This window comes from Halteromyces radiatus, assembly GCF_025201355.1.
Source record: "Halteromyces radiatus strain CBS 162.75 chromosome Unknown BX664scaffold_8, whole genome shotgun sequence".
NCBI classification, from domain to species: domain Eukaryota; kingdom Fungi; phylum Mucoromycota; class Mucoromycetes; order Mucorales; family Cunninghamellaceae; genus Halteromyces; species Halteromyces radiatus.
The window spans coordinates 1,224,934-1,244,789 of NW_026251694.1; the positions used below are offsets into that span (position 1 = coordinate 1,224,934).

Sequence of the window (19,856 nt, forward strand, 5' to 3'; positions counted from 1 at the left end):
TATTCGTTACGTTTTTTTTTTTTTTTACCCCTTTTCAAATAGTATAAATACCCCATCTTCTTTCTCCTTTTTTCCCCAGTCAATTCAAGTCAATAAATACAGTATCATATTTTCTTTTATTTTATTCAAAAAATTATACGTATGCGTAATCAAGTACTGGTGCTCACTATATTCATTATTAACTTTCAGTCATCCGAATTACTTTTCTTATTTTGAACCTAACAACCAAAAAATCTCTTAACAACACAAATAAATCTAATGTTGAGAAAAAAAAAAAAAAAAAAAAAAAAAAAAAAAAAAAGAAAGAGAAAAAAGAAAAAAGAAAAAAGAAAAAAAAATCTTTTTCCCCTGATGGGACCGCAGTCCTTTTTGACTACTTATCCTTTTGACCCTTGGTTCATTTTGTCTCTTGTTCCATCATACATAAATTTTTTAGTATAAATAGCCCAAGTTTTCCTTTTGTTTTTCCTTTTCTTTAGTTAATCAACTTTATAATATTTTTTTTAAAATATATCTTCTCCACCCCAATTTAACTGTATTGTGGATTGTCACTTTTGATTGGCTCACTCTGTTCTATATTTTAAAAGTCAGAACCTCTTCTGTTTTCCAAATTTGGAACAAGACTTTATTTTTTTTTTCTACTTTACTTTTATTTTGTTTTATTCAAAAACTTTTACGTGTGCTTGCGTAATCAAGTACTGGTGCTCACTATTTAACTTATTCTCTTTCAATCATCCGAATTACTTTTTCAATTTTGGCCTTAACAACCAAAAAATCACTTAACAAATCAATCATCAACCAAGTAACAAATAAAATCTTTACAGGAGAACAAAAAAAATCTTTAACACACTTGATTGGTACAGTTTCATATTCCGAGCAAGGTTAAAAAATAACAAAATATAAGCCCTACGGGGGGGTCGAACCCCCAACCTTGAGATTAAGAGTCTCACGCTCTGCCGATTGAGCTAGCAAGGCGATACATTTTTTTAGACTGAAAACATCATTATCAATCTAATAGCAAAATCGCGCAAAATGATTGGATAAAAGTAGCCGTGTCGGTATTATGACGACCAATAGAAATGGTCTTTTTTATACTGCGAAAAAATGCATACTGAATAAATTCGTTTTTCCCTCCTTTTTCCCTCCTTTTTTCTTTCGTTTTATTTTTCCCATCACATTCTTTCTTTTTATTTCTATTTTTTTTTTTTATTTACTCTAATCACAAAATACGTCTTCATTTATTCTTTTACATTATACCTCTCTGTTTTTTTATGATATACATATATATAATTAAACTACTCTTTCTCTTTTGATCTAATTTGATTGGAATCCGACTTCCTTTCCTTTTTTTTTTTTTTTACTATTTTTATTTTCCATAGAATTGTTACTTGACTAATTGTTTTATTTATAGTCATTCTCGGGTATAGTCAAACCAAGGTAATGTTAGCCAGAAAAAAAATAAAAAGTAACTGAATTGAATGATGTATTTTTTTTTTTATGAATTCTTCGTTCCTTCTTTTTCGAGAATCTTAAGGTAAAAAGTGTATGATACCGTATGGTTTCTTCTTCTATTTTTTGTAAGTCAGTCTTTTTTCCTTTTTTTCTTTTTGATGAAACTCATTTTTTTTTTTTTTTCTGGTGTAGATATGTATCACTTTGCTTCCTTCTATGTGTGAATCAATATTGTTTTTTTTTTTTTTTTTTTTTGAATCAACTATTAACTGGATGAAATGTATGACAAGGAAGACATGGCAATCATGAAAAATTATCTTTTTGATTGGTTTTCTTCTAATTAGGTTAACTTTGTTCTCTTATCTAGTTGTTATTATAGCGATTGTATTATTGGTTAGTATTAGATACACTTTATATCATCTCTCTCATTTCAATAAAATCTTATCTATGATTTTTATTAATATCATCGTCATTGTGCTTATATTTTAGTTATCATTATCTCTAATATTGTCATCATCAATCGTCATTCAAGCATCAAACTATTGTGAATAAACTGTAGCACAAAAGAGAAAGAAAAAGATGTAGCGGAAGTTAAAAGCAGTCTTTTTTTCTTTTCTTTTTCTTTTTCTATTTCTCTCTCTCTCTCTTTTTTTTTTTTTTTTTATCTGTCTTCATATCCAATGGAATGGCTTTGAATAGACCAGAATATCGCGAACCGAAGATACCTAGGGCAGTAGTGGTATACACCATTGCTCAAGAGTCACGACATATTATTATTAAAAACATCCCAGCACTCAGTGGTGAAGAAACAACCATTCAACATTTGTTATCGAAATGTAGTCTCTATGGAACAGTAGAAAACTCGCAGTCATTGAATAGAATCGAAGAAGCATCTCCATCGTTTACTCTGCCGCCACTTTTAGTTACCTATTCCAACATTGATGAAGCTCGCTTAGCGAAACGAAAAATGGATGATAAGGTATTTTATGCCAATTTACTTCAAGTGTATTATGCTCCCCAATATGATACGGTGGAAGATCTTCGTGTCAAGTTTGATAAGAGGCGTACAGCAGTAACAGATACTTTATGGAAAATCAACAATAGTAGAAGGAAAAAAAGAGATCAAAAACGACAGGATGACACAACAAAGATGGATTGGATAGGACAAACGGATCTTGTTTGGTGGTGAAGATAGTAGAACAATGAATGATAGTGAAGCCTCACAGGATGATTTAGGAAACAGTCAAGAACAACTAGGAGTACAACTTATGGGAATACCAACTGGTGATACAGAAAAATCTTCAAAGATTCAATTCACAACAAAACGACGTAGAATATAAATGATGATGATTAGTATATAATATTTTGTAGTATAGATGGTTAGTTAGAATGCGATATATATATATATTTATTGAAATGATCCAATATGAATAAAAAAAAAAAAGTGTATATATATATATATTTAAGTTTTGATAAGTTAGAAGAGGATTCCGAATATAGTAATTGTGGCAGCGCTTGTGTTCCGTAGCATATTCTCAACTGTAATGATAATATATAGTAGCATGTTTCTGCCACACAATGTGGATGACGTACCGAAAAGGATAAATGGTGATACGCTAAACTATTTGATTTTGGAATCTTTTCTTCGTTATTCTTAGGATGAACAATGATGAATAAATTTCTTTTGACTCAGCCCACAAAAATAAAGTCAAATCAAAACTAGGACTAAATTAAACTTCACTTCTTTTTCTCTCTCTCTTTTTTTTTTAAGTTTTTTTTTTTTTTTAGTTTTTTTTTTTTTTTTATTTTTTTATTTTTAAAAAAAAAAGCAGATCCATGACACAAGTATTCAATGCAGATGACTATGCTTATGTAGTAGGTATTGACTTTGGCACGACTTTTAGTGGTTGTTGTTATGCATATACCAAAGATACTTTTGAAGACTTTCAGGACATTACTACATGGTAAGCATTCTTATACGTTCTTTTTTTTTTTTTTTGAAATTAATTATTATCTTTCTTTTCTTGAAAAATAGGCCCAAACAACGAAATGTAGCTTATCCCAAAACACCCACCGTTATTCTATATAAAAAAGATTCTCAACAAGTAGGTGCCTGGGGTGATGCAGCACGACAACAATCAGAACGACCTAATCTTCAAGATCATTTTCTGGAAAAATTCAAGCTCTATTTGGATGAAGCAACCTCTGCCACACTGTCTTTGCTACCTAATGGATTAACCCCACTACAAGTGATTGCTGACTATTTACGCTCCTTACACGACTATATTCACGATACTATGAAGCGCGGATTTGCACAAAACTATGATCAACGACAATATCGATACTGTTTGACTGTACCAGCAACATGGAGTGATCAAGCCAAGGCGGTGATGCGTGAAGCTGCTATTATGGCTGGGATGATTGATCGAAACGATCCTTTGGAACGCTTGAGTTTGATTAGTGAACCTGAAGCAGCTGCTCTTTACTGTCAAAAAACATGTGACCAATTCAATCTTGTACATGGTCAACGATTTATGATTTGCGATGCTGGTGGTGGTACTGTTGATTTGATTGTATTTGAAATCAATGATAATGCTCAAGATAGATCATTGAAAGAGGTGACTAAAGGCTCTGGTGATACCTGTGGATCAACTTTTTTGGATCAAAACATGGAACAATTAATTAGGGAGAAATTCGAACATTTTGGACCAGTCAATCAACGTGCTATGGATCAAATGATGAGTGTTTTTGTGGAAAGAATCAAGCCTCAATTCGATGATGATGGTGAAGATCATTTTATTCCTATTCCTTTTACTATGGGTTACCCAAATAATGACAATATGGAAGTTGGTATTATGGATGGTACTTTGATATTTACTACCGATGAACTCAAAGAAAAGGTATTTGATCCTGTGGTGGAAAAAGTAATTCGATTGATTCGTAATCAATTGGATGGATCAGCTCTCAAACCTGTGGATGCTATTTTTATGGTAGGTGGTTTTGGAAAATCAAATTATCTTCATCGTCGTGTGAATGAAACTTTTATACCTCGTGTCAAATTTGTCGGTATTCCTCCTCGAGCGGAAATGGCGGTAAGGAGAAGGAAAAAAAAAAAAAAAAGAATATAAACTCTTACAATGGAAATAACTCATCTGAATTTCGAACTTTAATTCTTTTGTTTTCTTCTTACTTTTTTTTTCTTAGGTGGTCCGTGGTGCGGTTTATTTTGGATTAAATCCTCGTCTTGTTGCTCAGCGTGTCTCTCGTAAGTATAACAAATTAGAATAGAGTCAACAGTCAAGAAAACTTTATCTTTTTTTTTTTTTTTCCTTCGTAGGTCGAACTTATGGTCTCAACAGTCAAATTCCATTTGAAGAAAGATTGGATCCTATTGCAAATCGTGTTAATGTTCATGGAAGATATTACTGCAAGCAACGATTTAGTGTATATGCTCACAAAGGACAACCTATTGGTCTTGATGAATGCGTGACAAAGAAATATTTGGTTACTTATCCACATGGCACTGAAACTGGTAAAAAAAAAAAAAAAAAAAAAAAAAGGAAAAAGAATCATTTAAAACTTTTTCCTAATGTTTAAACTGAATCTTTTTTTTTTTTTTTTTTTTTTTTTTTTAGATTTGTATGCTTTTGATGGTGAAGGTGTTCCTCCAAGATTAGTCACAGATCCTCGGGTGAACTTGGTTGCTCGTTTTCCTATCAAGATGCCAACGTTTGAAGGTGTACGAGTAGGTGAACAACTTACAATGACTGTCAATATGTATTTTGGACAAACAGAAATCAAAATAGAAGTTCTTATTTTGGATCGTCGGTGTGTCTTTACTTCAAGATTAGATTTATTAACAGCAGATAGTTACAATAATCAAAGTGTCAATAATAAGTTTGCAACTCCTACACAACCTCCTCCACCTTATACTTCACCAGCAATGTCTACTGCTTCAGCTTCTTTGCCTACATCATCCACTCCTTCAACACCACTCTCATCATCTACAACAGCAGCCTTAGGAAAACCCGATGAAGCCATTAGTAGGGATGCAGAAAAACCACATGATCCTGAACTAGTACACGTTGCCAAGTTGAATAAACCTCATACGTCAGATCAAGGATCTTCTATGGTATCTTCTTCTTCTTCCTCTTCAGCAGTTTACAACAATGATAAACATCAAACTATCTCCTCTTCATCACATAGAATGGTATTGACCAGTCATCATTCTTCAAATCAAAGTTCTTCCAAGATGTTGCCACCTCCACCACCTATAGTATTATCATCATCATCATCATCATCATTGAAAATCAATTCATCAACAAAAGAGCTAGTCAAGTCTACAGAAATCACCAATAGAATTGATGAAAAAGCAGTATTGGATGAAAATGAATTGAATTCGGCGTTATTGATACAAAAGGATGAAAAGACATTGACTCCCGATTTAGATATACCAACAACTACGGAATCAGGTATATCCTTGGCATCCACTTCTCTTCCTGGACCTACTGGACCTCCTTCTATGACGACACCTAAGAAGAAATCCATGTTTGGCTTCAAAAATAAAAGCAAACTTTTGGTGAAATTGAAATTAGCATAGTTAATTTTTTCTTTTCTTTTTGTAATTCTATATATAGTATAGTTATTTGTACCTTTTATACATATATATATATATATATATATATATATATATATATATGACTAGATAGTATAGTTTATTTATTTATTTATTTATTTATTTGAAATGTTAATAAATATATATTGTTGAAATGATGATGATGACGAAATATTATATATTACATCATATTCTTCCTTAGTCTATTGAATTTGTAAAGATCATAAATAACAGTATGAAATCTATGAGTGTTTCAATATTAAAGTTATATATATATATATATATATTTTATATCCATTTTTAACTAAATTTCATCATGTGGGATCTATTCTACTTAGTTTGATGAATATATTGTTTTCTTTCTGGTTAGTTTAGAGTGAATAGTTATCGAAGTTCAAGAAAGGGATAAGTTAGTCATAGGTTCCCGCGAAGAAACTAATTTAATCTTCCGCTGTAAAGATTCCCGTCGAATTCATCCATTCGTTCAATAATTCCCAATCAAGCTGAGAGAAAAAACTTTTTTTTTTTTTTCTTATTTCTACCGTTATCCCCGTTTTCTTATAAAATAGCTCCCACCCTTTTTTTTTTCTTTTTTTTTCTTTTTTTTTTTCCCTTCACTTTTTTTTTTGATTTTTTTTTTTTATCTATTATCATACCATTTTTTTTTTTATACTATTATTATTATTATTCTTATTTATAGATATACACCCCTCTCTTCCCCTTTCTTTTCTCATTAACAACACCACAACCATTACGACTCAAATATAATACCTTTATAAAGCACATTTCATCATGTCTACTTGGTTAATGATCGAAGAAGAAGAAATACCAAGATCGGTTTCACCAGATTGTTTAGACAATTGTGATTGTCCAGGTTTATCGTCTTCAGTATCAACCGATGGATCTCAAGATAGTACATATTTATCACCACAAACTATTCATCCTACTACACCAATGGACATTCCCAGTAAACGACTACAACGACCTAGTATTAGTATAGGATTAAAAATGACTTTACCCAATGATTCTTCCAGCATTATTTCTCCTCGTCAAAGTCGAAGTAGTAGTTTTGGATCTAGTCTTAGTCGATCATTATCTCATTTATTCAAAAAGACATTATCAGTAGATGAAAAAATCAACAATCAACCACCTATATCACCATCTTCTTTGTGTAATTCACCTTCTTGTGCCATCACACCTTCTATGCCTACTCTTCGTGAAAAATATGGTGATTATATCAAACCATCAAATTTATTGAAGAAACAAATGATTGGAACTGGTGCTACAGCTGTTATTCGTCTTGTTCGACAAAAGAATACTGGAACCATTTTAGCTGTCAAGGAATTCAAGAAACGTGATAAGAAAGAATCAGAACGTGATTATCACAAACGTATGGGAAATGAATTTTGTATCAGTAAAACTGTCTCAAAACATCCTCATCCTCATATTGTTAGTACTTTTGATTTGGTTACTGACGAAAAAGATCGTTATTGTACTGTTATGGAATATGTAAGTTTTTTTTTTTTTTTTTTTTTTTTGTTTACACAGAACAAAGTCATATGAAATAATATATATACTAACATTTATTTATTTATTTATTTATAATTAGTGTGATGGTGGTGATCTATATGATTTAATTCGTGAAAGACCCAATATGACCACAGATGAACGTGCTTGTTTATTTAAACAACTATTACTTGGAATTCAACAATTACATGAACTTGGTATTGCTCATCGGGATATCAAACCAGAAAATCTTGTCCTGACTCGTGGCGGCACACTCAAGATTACCGATTTTGGTGTAGCTGATGTAGTGCAATCTTGCTTTGAATCCAAACCAAGGTCATGCTACAAATGGTGCGGTAGTGAACCTTTTTGGTCACCTGAAATGTGGTCTTTGAAGGATGAACATTCTTCCTATGATGGACGTGCTTTAGATGTTTGGAGTGCTGCCATTACTTATTTCTGTATTCGACAACAACAACTTCCTTTTGGTGCAAGTTTCTATCATGGTTGTGTTGGTGGTAAGAAAGTATCATCAAGAGATGCTGTACCCGGTTCTCCTTTTATGGTATCATCTCAAGCTATCGATGGTGGTGATCATGATTATGGCAAATATATGAAACAAAGGCAATTGGGAATAGATCAATGTGATTGTTTCAATGGTTTCTCTAAAGAAGAAAGGGAATGTTTGGCAGGTATGATGGATCCAGATCCAATCACTAGATATACTATAGATCAAGCTTTGGCTTCTTCATGGATGTATAATACTATTACTTGTGACAATGGTATTCTACCTAATGGATGGCGACACACTCACTGTACTCTCAACAACATCAACAAAAAATAATAAGGCGTTTTCTTAATACCAATATCTTTTTTTTTTTTTTTTTGTATTATATTTATATTCTCCCTTCTATATTCTCTTTTTTTTTTTATATGTATTTTGTATATTTCCCTCATCATTTTTTTTTCTTCGTCTTCTTCTTCCTCACACATATCTTTATTATTTTGTATAGATCTTTTTTTTATAATTTTGACTAGACTTTTTTTTTATATAAATTTGTGATGAAATAAAGAATTCTCTCCACTCTATCTATACTTGTTTATTTATTTACACAGTTTGTACTACTTTCATATCATCATCATGATTCATCCCATCTTCAAATTGATAATATTGTCTTATCACTCCGAAAAAGTCATAAGATATCACATCCCTTTTGTTATTATATAAAGTGTTTATAGGTTTTCTTTATAGAACTCATTTTCTTTTTTGTCCCAAGATTGTGGGAAACAGATAAATAAATAAATAAATCATCATTCTCTTTTTAGGTGGAGAGATCCTGATGTCTAAAAACAGATCTTTCATCATATACAATGTTCTATAAAGTTTTTTTATTTTCATTTCTAAATATATATATATAAACTATACTAAAAACTAACTATCATAATCATCGGGTTCTCATGGTCACACATCTACAAAAATAAAAAAAAAAAATAAGATCAGTTCATCCAATTTTTTTTTCTTTTTTTTTTTTGGTTTCTTCTTTCCACTTGTCAAAATCAGATATTTTTAGCGAACGTTTGTCTTCTTTTTTACGAGAATCAGACTGACGTGCAAATGTCTTTATAATAGAATATCATCATTTGATTTGAAAAAAAGGGAAAGAAAATTAATATAAAAAATGAGTTTTTTTTTTACCTATAGATTCAAATCAAGAGAGTTATTATAGTTTTCTTTTAAAAGAAGAAGGAAGAAAAAAAAAAAAGAAATAAAGAATATTATATTTACTTGCCCTGAAAAAAAAATTTTTTTTTAATGATTTCATTGAAATCCAGATCATATCATCGTCACAACCTACTTTTTGACTGATTACCATTTTTAGACTTTTGATAGACAGTTTTATATTCAAAAAACAGAGGAGAGGGGATTTTAGTAAGCATGGGTGAGTATTACAAAATAGATGGGGGGCAATAGCGTATTCCAAAAACAGACATATAAAAAAAAAGTTAATGCTTCAATTTATGTACCGCTTAAAATTACCATCTCTTTCCTTTTTTTTTCTCTCTCTCTCTCTTTTGGAATAGAACTCTTTTTTCTGTATCATCATGACTCATTTAATAAAAAAGCAAGAAGAACAAGATATGAAGTAAGGTCTAATAAGTGACTTTTTATAGAGTAAACTTAATTCTTTTTTTTTTATTTAGTAAAATCAAGCAATTACTTCGTTTACCTGATAATAAACGATGTTTCGATTGTGCAGCCACAGTAAGAAGAATACATATAATAAACCCAATATATTTCTAACAAAAGTTTATGTATAGAGTCCTTTCTTTGTAGATATGACTATTCAAACTTTTATCTGTGCAAGATGTTCTGGACTTGTGTAAGTATATTCTTTTGTTTAAAAAATATCATATCCTCATACTTTTATTATTAGACGTGAAGTAGGTCATAGAGTGAAATCTATCTCTACAAGCAAATTCTCTGGTCCTGAAACAACAAGTCTTGAAATGGGTGGTAATACAATGGCAAAACGTATTTGGTTACATGGTTTTCATAGTGAATTAGAATGGATAGAATCTGATTATGACGTACGACTCTTTATGCGACAAAAGTATTATGAACAAAGATGGTTAGATAGAGCTCTTTGGAAAGAACATGGTGAAAAGATCATTCGTACTATCAATGAACTTTATACAGAGGTAATCTTTTCATTTTTTTTTTTTGTTGATACATTTTTATTCTTATCATCATCCTTTCTTTTTTTTTTATTAGGATGGTCTTCGTCGTCAAGATTTGTCTTCAACACGTCGTTTATCAGTTAAAACTTCACCTACTTCAATCAATTTTATACTTCCGCCACCACCCACGTCTCCAAACTCTGTCATCAAACAACAACATTCCAATTTGCTTAACAACCCAAATGATGATCATCTTCCTCTTGGTTTAACCACGGTTGCAAACAATCTTTCTCAAAAACATAGCATCGATCTTTTGGCTGATAATAATAACAATCCATGGATGAACACTGTAAGTAATACATACATATATACATTGCATGCTCTTCTTTTTTTTTTTTTTTTTTTTTTAACTAATCCAATGCTGGTTTTGATTTGTTTTTGGTGTGTGTTTCTTGATAGCCTGTATCTCCCTCTACCACAAATACAACAACAACAACAATGACACAACAGACGAGTACATTGGATGATATTTGGTCTACAAAGGTAAAGAAGGAAAAAAAAAAAAAGATAGATTCAAAATCCTTACTTTTTTTTTTTCATCTTTTCACTTATAGTCTGTTGAAACTCGACAAGCTCCATTTCAACCATTGGCTCCTCCACCACCTTCCTCCATGAAAATACCTTCACCCACGAAGATATCTACCCATCCAACTTTGACTTCTCATACAAGCCCTACTTCCCCTACTCCACAACCTTTAGATCCTTTTGCTGCACTTCGTGATCTTTCTTTTTGAAAAATAGTACCCCACTTTTTTATTATACCTTTTGACTCTGGAGTCGATGATGATGAATAAAATATCTTCATAAAAATATCAATAATAGAATAAATATAGTTATTTTTTTTTATTATTACTGTTGATAAAAAGGAAAAAAAGAAAAACAAATATATAGTAAAACATGGAGCTACACTATGAATGTCATATAATAGTATATATAAATTTCAATTTGGAAGAAAAAAAAGAAGAATCACAAATATGATAATAATAATAATAATAAAATAATAATAATAAAAAAAAAGGAGGGAATGTGACTATAAAACCCTTATCTTGATCCATTGTTCATCTTCTACCATTCAAAATCTCCATTGGCGCGATGAAAGAGATAGTCCCGACCATTGACCAGCATGATGCCATCCTTCAACACACATTTCCATTTGTTCTTTGTACGTGTCACCTTGTCGTAAAGGCAAAGGATGATATGTTCAATTTCTTCCCCACCTTCAGCATCGTCATCAGCATCGTCTGAATCATCCAAATCAGAATTGATATCATCCTAATTAAAAAACAAAAAAAAAGTTATAACATCATTTCATATTTTATTGGAAACTTACATTATCATCTTCACCATCTAATTGAGCAATACGAGATTTTGATGAAATCGCACCAGCTTGAATGGCTCTTTCCCTTGCATCTTTCATCAACAATTTGATATGTTCTGGAAGGTTGTCCATTGCCAATGCTTCTCCAGATAGATTGGTTGCAGAGAAGCTCAATGAAGGTGAATCATCTTGTATACTGCTTTGTTGTTGTTCATGTGCATCCATCACTATCTTGGAAATATGAGCATCGATTTCCTAAACCAGAATATATCAAATATTAATATAATTCATCATAAATCATATTTCCATTCAACTTACTTCAGTAGTCATATTATCATTAACACCATCGTTTTGAGGAATGTTGGGTCGACCTCCACCAGGCAATTGAAGATCAGGAAGTGAATTTTGTTGATGTTGTTGCATGGATGAATATTGACCACTACCATTGACAGGAGGCAAATGGGGCATATTTGCTGGTGGTAGATTGTATGATATTGACGCTGATTGTTGTTGTAATGTATTTTGATTTTGTGATTGAGGAGGTCGCATAGTATTGGTAATAGTTTCAGGTCGTAATGAACTTCGTACACCAGAATTGGCAATTGTGGCAAGATTGGCGGCAGGAGGATTGGTTTGTGAGTATGTCTAAAAAATAGGTAAAAAAAAAAAAAAAAAAAAAAAAAAAGAAAAGAATGAATTCATTTCCCAAAAAAAAAAGTCTCTTTTTTTGTATTTTTTTTTTCTTTTTATACCTCTGAGTATACATTGTTGTTATTGTTGGTAGCGGTCGTAGTAGTAGGGGGGATATTGCTGTTATTACTGTTGTTGCCATTGTTGTCATTATCGTTATTTACATTATTTTGTTCGCTTTCATCGTCATAGTATCCATCGTTATTGAACCCAAAGTTGGCCACACGAGATCGAGCTACTTTTGTTTCCCAAGACTATCAATAATAATAAAAGATAATATTAGAAATGAATTCTGGTTTCATAATCTTTATTTACCCTTTGTAACTCTTGTAAAACGGCCTCATCGATCCCCATGTCTTCAAATTCGCCACGTACTTGATTGATCACATCGTCAATAACGTATCGATAAACATTGGACTAAATAAAAGTTGAAATGTGAATATTCCGTTTTATTTTATTTTATTATTTATTTGCCTTACCACAATAGCATTGGACATGGTGTCAGAGTTTTTCTTTTGTCAAAAAGGTACAAGATAATATAGAATAATCTTCTTTTCCACAAGAAAGCCTAATTGACAGATAAAAAAAAAAGTATAATATACGAAAGGTTGTTGTTGTTGATCAATTGCGTTATCGTTTCTTTTCCTTGACAAGTTCTACACAAAAAAAAAAAGAAACAAAAATGAGTAATGATAGAGTGGTAAAAGAAGAAAAAGGGAGACCAAAAGTATCAAGCAACAAAAAAAAAAAGTTCATTACGATCAAAGATAAAAAGAAAGAATGAAGATAAAGATAACACCATTATATTGGAATCTCTCCCAAATTATGATTTTTATTAGTTACCTTATCAAAAAAAAAAAAAAAAAAAAAAGTGGAGAACGGGAAAGAGATGCGAAGTTTTTATAATTGAAGAGTACAAATTTTTATTTTTATACCAACGGAAATTCAACTGCCGCTGATGTTTCGTCTGTTTCGTCATCTGTCTCGCATGCCTATTCAAAGAGTTTTGCTTGATCACTAAGCCCCTTCAGTATCGCCACTTTTATTTACATATCAACAATTTAATAAATGAAAATCATTCATTAATAGAATATATCATGCCTTTATAGTTTATTTGAATATAGACAAACAATAAATAGGAAAAATAAATTCTTTTCTTCTTTTTTTTTCATTTTGTACATTCGTCTTGACTAAAGATGATTGGACGATTTATGCGGGTATTCAAATGATTCCCTACCGCCTTTTCGTCCGAAGCAGCAGTGATTATGCACACAAGGGGAATTATATGGGTCTGCGACATTGCAAGCAGGCACAATCATCTCATAGTTTTGACTTGTCATTGTTCATTATTAATAAACTATTTTTTTCGTCATCCATACATCATCCTACAATCATCAACATTGTACTTGCCTTACAATCATTCATCAACATTATGATTACCTTACAATCATTCATCAACATTATGATTACTTTGCAATCATTAATCAACATCTATGATTAAGACTCTCCTCCAATTTGATTGTACTTTCAACCTATTCACCATCTAAACCAATGAACGGGCTCGAAAATCCAGGAGAAAAGATGGATTCTTTTGACAAGCTTTTGACAGGCTTTTTTTTCATTTTCAATTTCTTGTATTAAAACGGAGTGGCCCCTGGAGGATGTAAATCTTCTTTCAACAATGAAAATAAAAACTATAAAAGAAGGAAATCAATCACTGACTCTTTTTTTTTTTTCTCCATTATCTCATTTCTTTCTCAAATTATTATTTTATCATGTTTGCTTGTTTCAAGTCCCTCTTCGTTCTTATGTCCCTTTGTCTCTTTGCCAACATGGTCCAATATGCTTCTGCTTGCGTTGGCATTGAACGAACATGTCGTACCACTGATGATTGTTGTCCTGGTTTGATCTGTCGTGTAAGTAAATCTTTTTTTATAATTATTATTTATCAATCATGAAACTAATTTCAATCCTTTTTTTTTTTTTTTTTTTTTAATTAGCCTATTCCTTTTGCCCCAAGCATTTGCATAAATACTGATTAAGCTCTTTGTCTTACTGGTACAATCATTCTAGATAGATTTCCTTTTTCTTTCTTGATTCCATCTGAATGGTAGCAATAGAACTACTATTTATTATTATCGTTATGAAATAAATGTCTTGATGCTTGATTGAAGTTTTTCAAAATCATATATGCAAGATTGATTTTTGTTGTCCATTTTGCATCACGCACGCCTATCATTATCACATCAAACATCATCATCATATCATCATCATATCATCATCATCTTTCCTGTCATATCAATTATCAACCTATATTGAAAAACAAAGATACTAACCAATCATTTTTTTTATTATTATTTTCAAACGAATAAAATACATGTATGTACAATATCAAAACTATCAACTAGTCCAATAATCTAAAGCTATGTATACATATATAAGTGAGTGACAGTACTATTCTGATTGTGTGTCTGACCAAGTTGTAGTCACAATTGTCATGTTTTCTTTGATGGACTTTTCACAGTCTTCAATCTTTGCTTGTAAAGTCTTGACCTTAGTGAGAAGGTAACGAATGCGTTGATCGATTTCACGAGGAGGTTTACCATTGTATACTTGAGATAATTCGATAATTTGTTGTTGTAATTTTGTCAATTTGTCTTCGGCTGTCTTCTTCAAATAAGTATGTGTTTCGATTTCCATGGATGCCGCAAATACTTTGTCCTCCAAAAGTCGTTTGAATACTGTGTAATAGACAGGCTTGCCTGGTCGGATTGAGTTGGGCCGACCTACAAACAAAATAAAATGAAATATAGTTCAGTTCTTATCCTCATTGTTTATCATTTTTTTCTCTTCCCTTACCGTCATGATGTAAGATACTGATTAATTCTGAATGTTCCATTGCACGAATTGGTTTGTCTTTGCCATCGAAATAATCACTCCATTTCAATTCATCATAGTTAATCTAAAACATAAGAAATGATTAATCTTTTTTTTTTTTTTTTGATTATATCTTCTTTTGTAGGATAACTTACACTATTTGCCTTCGTCAATAGTTTGACAATCTGCCAGAATTGAATAACGGACCAATCCAAATTCACGTCATATTCATCATCTACCATTTCACCAAAACCATATTTGCGGATTTCAATCACGTTTCTTTGGACAATATCATCAAAAGCAACTAATATATATATGTATATATAAAGGGTCAGTCATTTTATTTTTTTTTTCCTATATATATATATTACCTTGTGGAGGAATATCCAGTTTTAGTTTTTGCACCAAGAGTTCAAGTTCATTCAAACGACCACCTAAAGCGTCCACAATGTCATATAGTTCAGGCGTAATCTTTTCTTCACCTAGAGATTCATAACACAAATCAAGAAGAGATTAGTCGATATGATGATCTGTCACTCCTCTTCCTTCTCTTTTCATCCTATTGAATATTTTTTTTCTCTTTTCCATACCAAGATTGCGAGTCAAAAATTCCATAGAAACTTCAGGTGGAGCATCTAACAAGTTCACAGTTGAGAAACTTTTGCCAGGAAGAGCTATGAAATAATAATAATAAAAGATAGCGATGAGTATATCATCATAGATTCAGGTATTATGATTTTTTTTTTTTGAATTACCTTTTGCCAAAATCTTGCCAGTGGCTACATTGGAACTAACAAAGACAACATGAGCCAGTTCATTCTTAACCAATAAAGCTGCCCATTCAGCCAAATCTTCCCATAAAACTGTATTCTTGGAAGCATCCTTCATAAAATTGTCAATAAACACCACAGGAATATGAGCGCGGCTATCATAATCATCTTCTTCATTTTCTTCTTTTTCAGCCAATTCAATTTCCTCTGTTGTTCCAAAGTGTCTTTCCATCCATCGGGTTAGCTTTTTCGTAAAGGTATCTTTTTCATGTCTTTTACGTTCATATTCAGCTCTTTCCATAGGAGCAATATCAGCTAATGCAATGCCAACGACTTCCAGTATGCCTTTATTTTGTGATTCTGGTGTTGTTGATAATCCAGTGTGTTGTCCCGTAGTTGCTGTGACCAACGTTTCAATCAAATTGCTGAGTGATGCTACCCATGTAAACACAGGAAAATAACCAACTTGTTTTGCAAGAGCCTTGGTCATTTCTGATTTGTTACGTGAATTCACTAGTTCCTCACAGTCGATCATGACCTTGTTTCTATTAAAGAAAAAAAAAAAAGATGAATTATAGACTCAGTATGATATCATTCCTTTTTTTTATTATACCTTCTATCATCCAGAGCGGCTTTGACAAGTTCACTTTTTCCTGATCCACTGGGTCCATTAACAATAACAAATGAATCTAAAAAAAAAATCACATAAATAACTTGGGTCACTTTCTATTATTATTATTTTCTTACCAGGTTTTTCTCTAAACCAAGATTTCAATTTTTGCAAATGGACAGGATCATCATTCCACATATTTCGATCAGAATCTTGATATGGTACCAATCGAGCCCAAGTTTCTCGTCGTAACCATCGATAAAAGGAATATTCTTCAGGATTGAAGCGTTGAGTAATTCGAGATATGACAAAGAATTCACGTAGAGGATCAAAGATAGCATAAGTAATACCAGCAGCTGTGGCAGCCAAAGTAGGAATCGTAATACGAGGATGATTCATCAGCCAGTCTTTCACTGCATTGGTGTGCTATATATATATATATATATATATATATATATATTGAAAAAAGCATCAGTTCACCTATTCATATTTTTTTTTTTTTTTTTTTTTTTTGTGATTTACCATTTGACGTTCATAAAGAATGTTGAGTCGAGTATCACCAATAAGATGTCCATGAAGACAATTTCGAGCACTTGTAGCAGCACGGATTCTTGTAAATTGGACAATAGCATAACGAGCAGGATCTTTACCAGCAGCAGGATTGGGATATAAGGCGATATCATAGATTTTACCATATTGTCGTAAATGTTTATATAGTTTTTCTACACTAACCGGTTCACCTTGAAATTCCACGCGTAATCGAAGAGAGGGATATCGTCGTACCATATCTTCCAAGAATGGATGACCTTTCACTAAAAAGGACCGTACAGGACGAAAATTGAAAGGAGCTAGAGTACGTTTGCCTTCCAAGAAAATATTCACCTTTGATACGATTTCTTTGGCAGCTTCCATTTTTTGTTCGTCTCCGCTTTGATAACCAAACTTGATAATCGCACCACCATCTTTGTTTCTAAGAAAATATATGTAAGTATATATCATATATGAATTATTTATACTATTTTTACCTTCCAATAATATCCAATAATTTGAAGTTATAAGGCAAGTTCTCAGTTGGTATACAACGATTAGCAACATTCTCCAAAGATCGGTCGGTATTTCGAAAAACAAATTGGCGAAAGTCGAAAGAATTCATACGAAGAGGAAAAATATTATCCAAATACAAGAGAGCTGTTTGTTCAGTAGTTTCAATCACTTTAGGCTATATATACAAAGAAGTATATATAAATGAGTTAAATAATGTTTTTTTTTTTTTTTTTTTTGTTTGAATTGACTTACAGTAAGATCAGATTGGTTAGTTTTGAAAACTTGAGAAGATCGAAAAGTCCGAAGTTGCATAGTAGATAAAGAAGGGCGATAACGTAAAGTACCACCGAGACTAGGAGGCCAATGCTGCGTATAAAGTCTGGAAAGCATTGATATTTTAGTTGAAAGAAAAAAAAAAAAATAAAAAAATTCTTAAGACGATGGGAATTTTTCTTTTTTTTTTTTTTCGCGTGATTCGTTGTCCTCGAAAAAATGTCACCCAAAAGCACCATATCGGAAGTTGAATTACCGAAGAAACAGAGATCATCCCCTCTTCCTTCCTGCCAAAAAAAAAAAAGTGAAGGATCTTGCACAAAAAGGTAAATAATGTAATAACAACAATAAAAGGACGAAATCAAGAAAAAGGATGCCAAGAAAGGGGAAAATGAAGGGTAAACTTTAATAATGATTTGCACGCCCCTGTTTCTTAGCCAATCAAATTCAAGAGCCTCCGCCCCTCTTTTGGAAATTGGCAATTTCTCCCCCCTTTTCTGTTTTGTTGACTTATTTAAAGAAAGAAAAGAAAAAAGAACACTTTTCTTTCTCTTTTTTTTTTTTTTTTTTTTTAAATACTCTCTTTATATTATTCAACATGAGTCGTGATGGAAAGAAACCAACCTCGTTAGTAACTCACTTGGTAGCTGGTGGAGCTGCTGGTCTTATGGAAGCTTGTACATGTCATCCTTTGGATACTATCAAAGTTCGTATGCAATTGTCAAAGAATGGTGCAAGAAACGCAGCAGTAAGTATATAGAATAAAAAGACTTTCTTTTTTTTTTTTTTGAAAAAAAAACTTATTTTATCTTGTTCTTTGAATAGGGTCAACGTATTGGTTTTCTTGGTGTGGGTATGAAAATTGTACAAAATGAATCGTTTTGGGCACTTTATAAAGGTCTTGGTGCTGTTGTTTCTGGTATTGTCCCAAAAATGGCTATTAGATTTAGTTCTTTTGAATTATACAAGTCTTATATGACCGATAAGAATAATATAGTTAGTACGAAAGCTGTATTCTTAGGTAAAAATAGATGAATTTATCTATCATACATGAACTCACCTATTTATTTATATACCAACTTTTATATGTATATCAGCTGGGTTACTTGCAGGTACTACGGAAGCTGTGATGGTAGTATCTCCTATGGATTTGATCAAGATTCGATTACAAGCTCAAAGGCACTCTATGGCAGATCCATTAGATATTCCCAAGTATCGAAATGCACCTCATGCTGCTTATACAATTGTAAAAGAAGAAGGTATTCGTGCTTTATATAAAGGCGTTACTCTGACTGCTTTACGACAAGGTAATCATCAATTTAAAAATAAAGAATCATCAAAACTTAGCCTTTTTTTTTTTTAGCTACCAATCAAGCGGCCAACTTTACAGCTTATCAAGAAATGAAAAAGTATGCACGAAAATGGCAAGGAGTGGATGAACTTCCTTCTTATCAACATTTAGTTCTTGGTGGTGTATCTGGAGCTATGGGTAAACAAAAGAAAGAGAAAAAAAAAAAAAGAGAATGATATATTGATTTTTTTTTTTTATTTTATATTATTTTAGGTCCTCTTTCCAATGCTCCTATTGATACCATCAAGACACGTATTCAAAAATCAAGTGCAAAAGGATCAGGATGGGAAAGATTTCAAACAGTGACAAGAGATATCTTACGAAAAGAAGGACCCCGTGCATTTTACAAAGGTCTTACTCCTCGTCTATTACGTGTTGCACCTGGTCAAGCTGTTACTTTTATGGTATATGAAAAAGTACGTAGTTGGATCGATCTCTTTACGGAAAAAGTACAAGAAGGTGAACCTGTAGGTCAAATCATTGTAGCTAGAAAATAGTTTAGTATCAATTCTTTATAATTTAATTACTTCCTTATCACTTTTTACATTATATAAATACAAATAATAAAAGAAAAGAAACTCTACTCCCCCCTGAATGTTTTTTTTTTTTTG

General features: G+C 31.8%; 8 protein-coding genes and 1 non-coding gene across 9 annotated transcripts; 6 read left to right on the plus strand and 3 right to left on the minus strand.

Moving 5' to 3' along the window:
- Nucleotides 1–902: 902 nt before the first annotated feature.
- Nucleotides 903–975, minus strand: BX664DRAFT_t113. The gene has a single exon. It is a non-coding gene; the product is annotated as a tRNA-Lys (tRNA).
- Nucleotides 976–2,103: 1,128 nt separating this feature from the next.
- BX664DRAFT_341242 (uncharacterized protein) lies at nt 2,104–2,893 on the plus strand. The gene is made up of 2 exons (XM_051546958.1): nt 2,104–2,637; nt 2,666–2,893. Exons 1-2 carry the CDS (start codon nt 2,138–2,140, stop codon nt 2,790–2,792), a joined length of 627 nt encoding a protein of 208 aa, XP_051397311.1. The 5' UTR covers nt 2,104–2,137; the 3' UTR covers nt 2,793–2,893.
- A 354-nt stretch (nt 2,894–3,247) lies between these two features.
- BX664DRAFT_341244 (uncharacterized protein) lies at nt 3,248–6,110 on the plus strand. The gene is made up of 5 exons (XM_051546959.1): nt 3,248–3,416; nt 3,488–4,544; nt 4,657–4,717; nt 4,790–4,984; nt 5,088–6,110. Exons 1-5 carry the CDS (start codon nt 3,289–3,291, stop codon nt 6,050–6,052), a joined length of 2,406 nt encoding a protein of 801 aa, XP_051397312.1. The 5' UTR covers nt 3,248–3,288; the 3' UTR covers nt 6,053–6,110.
- Nucleotides 6,111–6,697: 587 nt separating this feature from the next.
- Nucleotides 6,698–8,589, plus strand: BX664DRAFT_341245 (kinase-like domain-containing protein). Its single transcript, XM_051546960.1, has 2 exons — nt 6,698–7,576; nt 7,677–8,589. Exons 1-2 carry the CDS (start codon nt 6,860–6,862, stop codon nt 8,415–8,417), a joined length of 1,458 nt encoding a protein of 485 aa, XP_051397313.1. The 5' UTR covers nt 6,698–6,859; the 3' UTR covers nt 8,418–8,589.
- A 1,011-nt stretch (nt 8,590–9,600) lies between these two features.
- On the plus strand, nt 9,601–11,134 carry BX664DRAFT_341249 (uncharacterized protein). The gene is made up of 6 exons (XM_051546961.1): nt 9,601–9,717; nt 9,776–9,836; nt 9,893–9,954; nt 10,009–10,273; nt 10,347–10,601; nt 10,712–11,134. Exons 1-6 carry the CDS (start codon nt 9,677–9,679, stop codon nt 10,925–10,927), a joined length of 900 nt encoding a protein of 299 aa, XP_051397314.1. The 5' UTR covers nt 9,601–9,676; the 3' UTR covers nt 10,928–11,134.
- A 99-nt stretch (nt 11,135–11,233) lies between these two features.
- On the minus strand, nt 11,234–12,993 carry BX664DRAFT_341250 (transcription factor IIA, alpha/beta subunit). The gene is made up of 6 exons (XM_051546962.1): nt 12,800–12,993; nt 12,636–12,737; nt 12,383–12,574; nt 11,949–12,275; nt 11,643–11,885; nt 11,234–11,584 (listed from the first exon to the last, which is right to left on the minus strand). Exons 1-6 carry the CDS (start codon nt 12,815–12,817, stop codon nt 11,378–11,380), a joined length of 1,089 nt encoding a protein of 362 aa, XP_051397315.1. The 5' UTR covers nt 12,818–12,993; the 3' UTR covers nt 11,234–11,377.
- Nucleotides 12,994–14,128: 1,135 nt separating this feature from the next.
- Nucleotides 14,129–14,362, plus strand: BX664DRAFT_352872 (uncharacterized protein; the record flags this gene model as incomplete). The annotated part of the gene is made up of 2 exons (XM_051547688.1): nt 14,129–14,236; nt 14,321–14,362. 2 exons carry the CDS (start codon nt 14,129–14,131, stop codon nt 14,360–14,362), a joined length of 150 nt encoding a protein of 49 aa, XP_051397316.1.
- A 273-nt stretch (nt 14,363–14,635) lies between these two features.
- On the minus strand, nt 14,636–18,057 carry BX664DRAFT_341253 (RNA12 protein-domain-containing protein). The gene is made up of 11 exons (XM_051546963.1): nt 17,874–18,057; nt 17,603–17,796; nt 17,100–17,547; nt 16,715–17,003; nt 16,581–16,656; nt 15,953–16,512; nt 15,788–15,871; nt 15,569–15,679; nt 15,353–15,501; nt 15,180–15,282; nt 14,636–15,106 (listed from the first exon to the last, which is right to left on the minus strand). Exons 1-11 carry the CDS (start codon nt 18,009–18,011, stop codon nt 14,775–14,777), a joined length of 2,484 nt encoding a protein of 827 aa, XP_051397317.1. The 5' UTR covers nt 18,012–18,057; the 3' UTR covers nt 14,636–14,774.
- Nucleotides 18,058–18,467: 410 nt separating this feature from the next.
- BX664DRAFT_361882 (mitochondrial carrier domain-containing protein) lies at nt 18,468–19,742 on the plus strand (the record flags this gene model as incomplete). The annotated part of the gene is made up of 5 exons (XM_051548270.1): nt 18,468–18,642; nt 18,720–18,915; nt 18,992–19,201; nt 19,258–19,383; nt 19,459–19,742. Exons 1-5 carry the CDS (start codon nt 18,493–18,495, stop codon nt 19,740–19,742), a joined length of 966 nt encoding a protein of 321 aa, XP_051397318.1. The 5' UTR covers nt 18,468–18,492.
- Nucleotides 19,743–19,856: the final 114 nt, after the last annotated feature.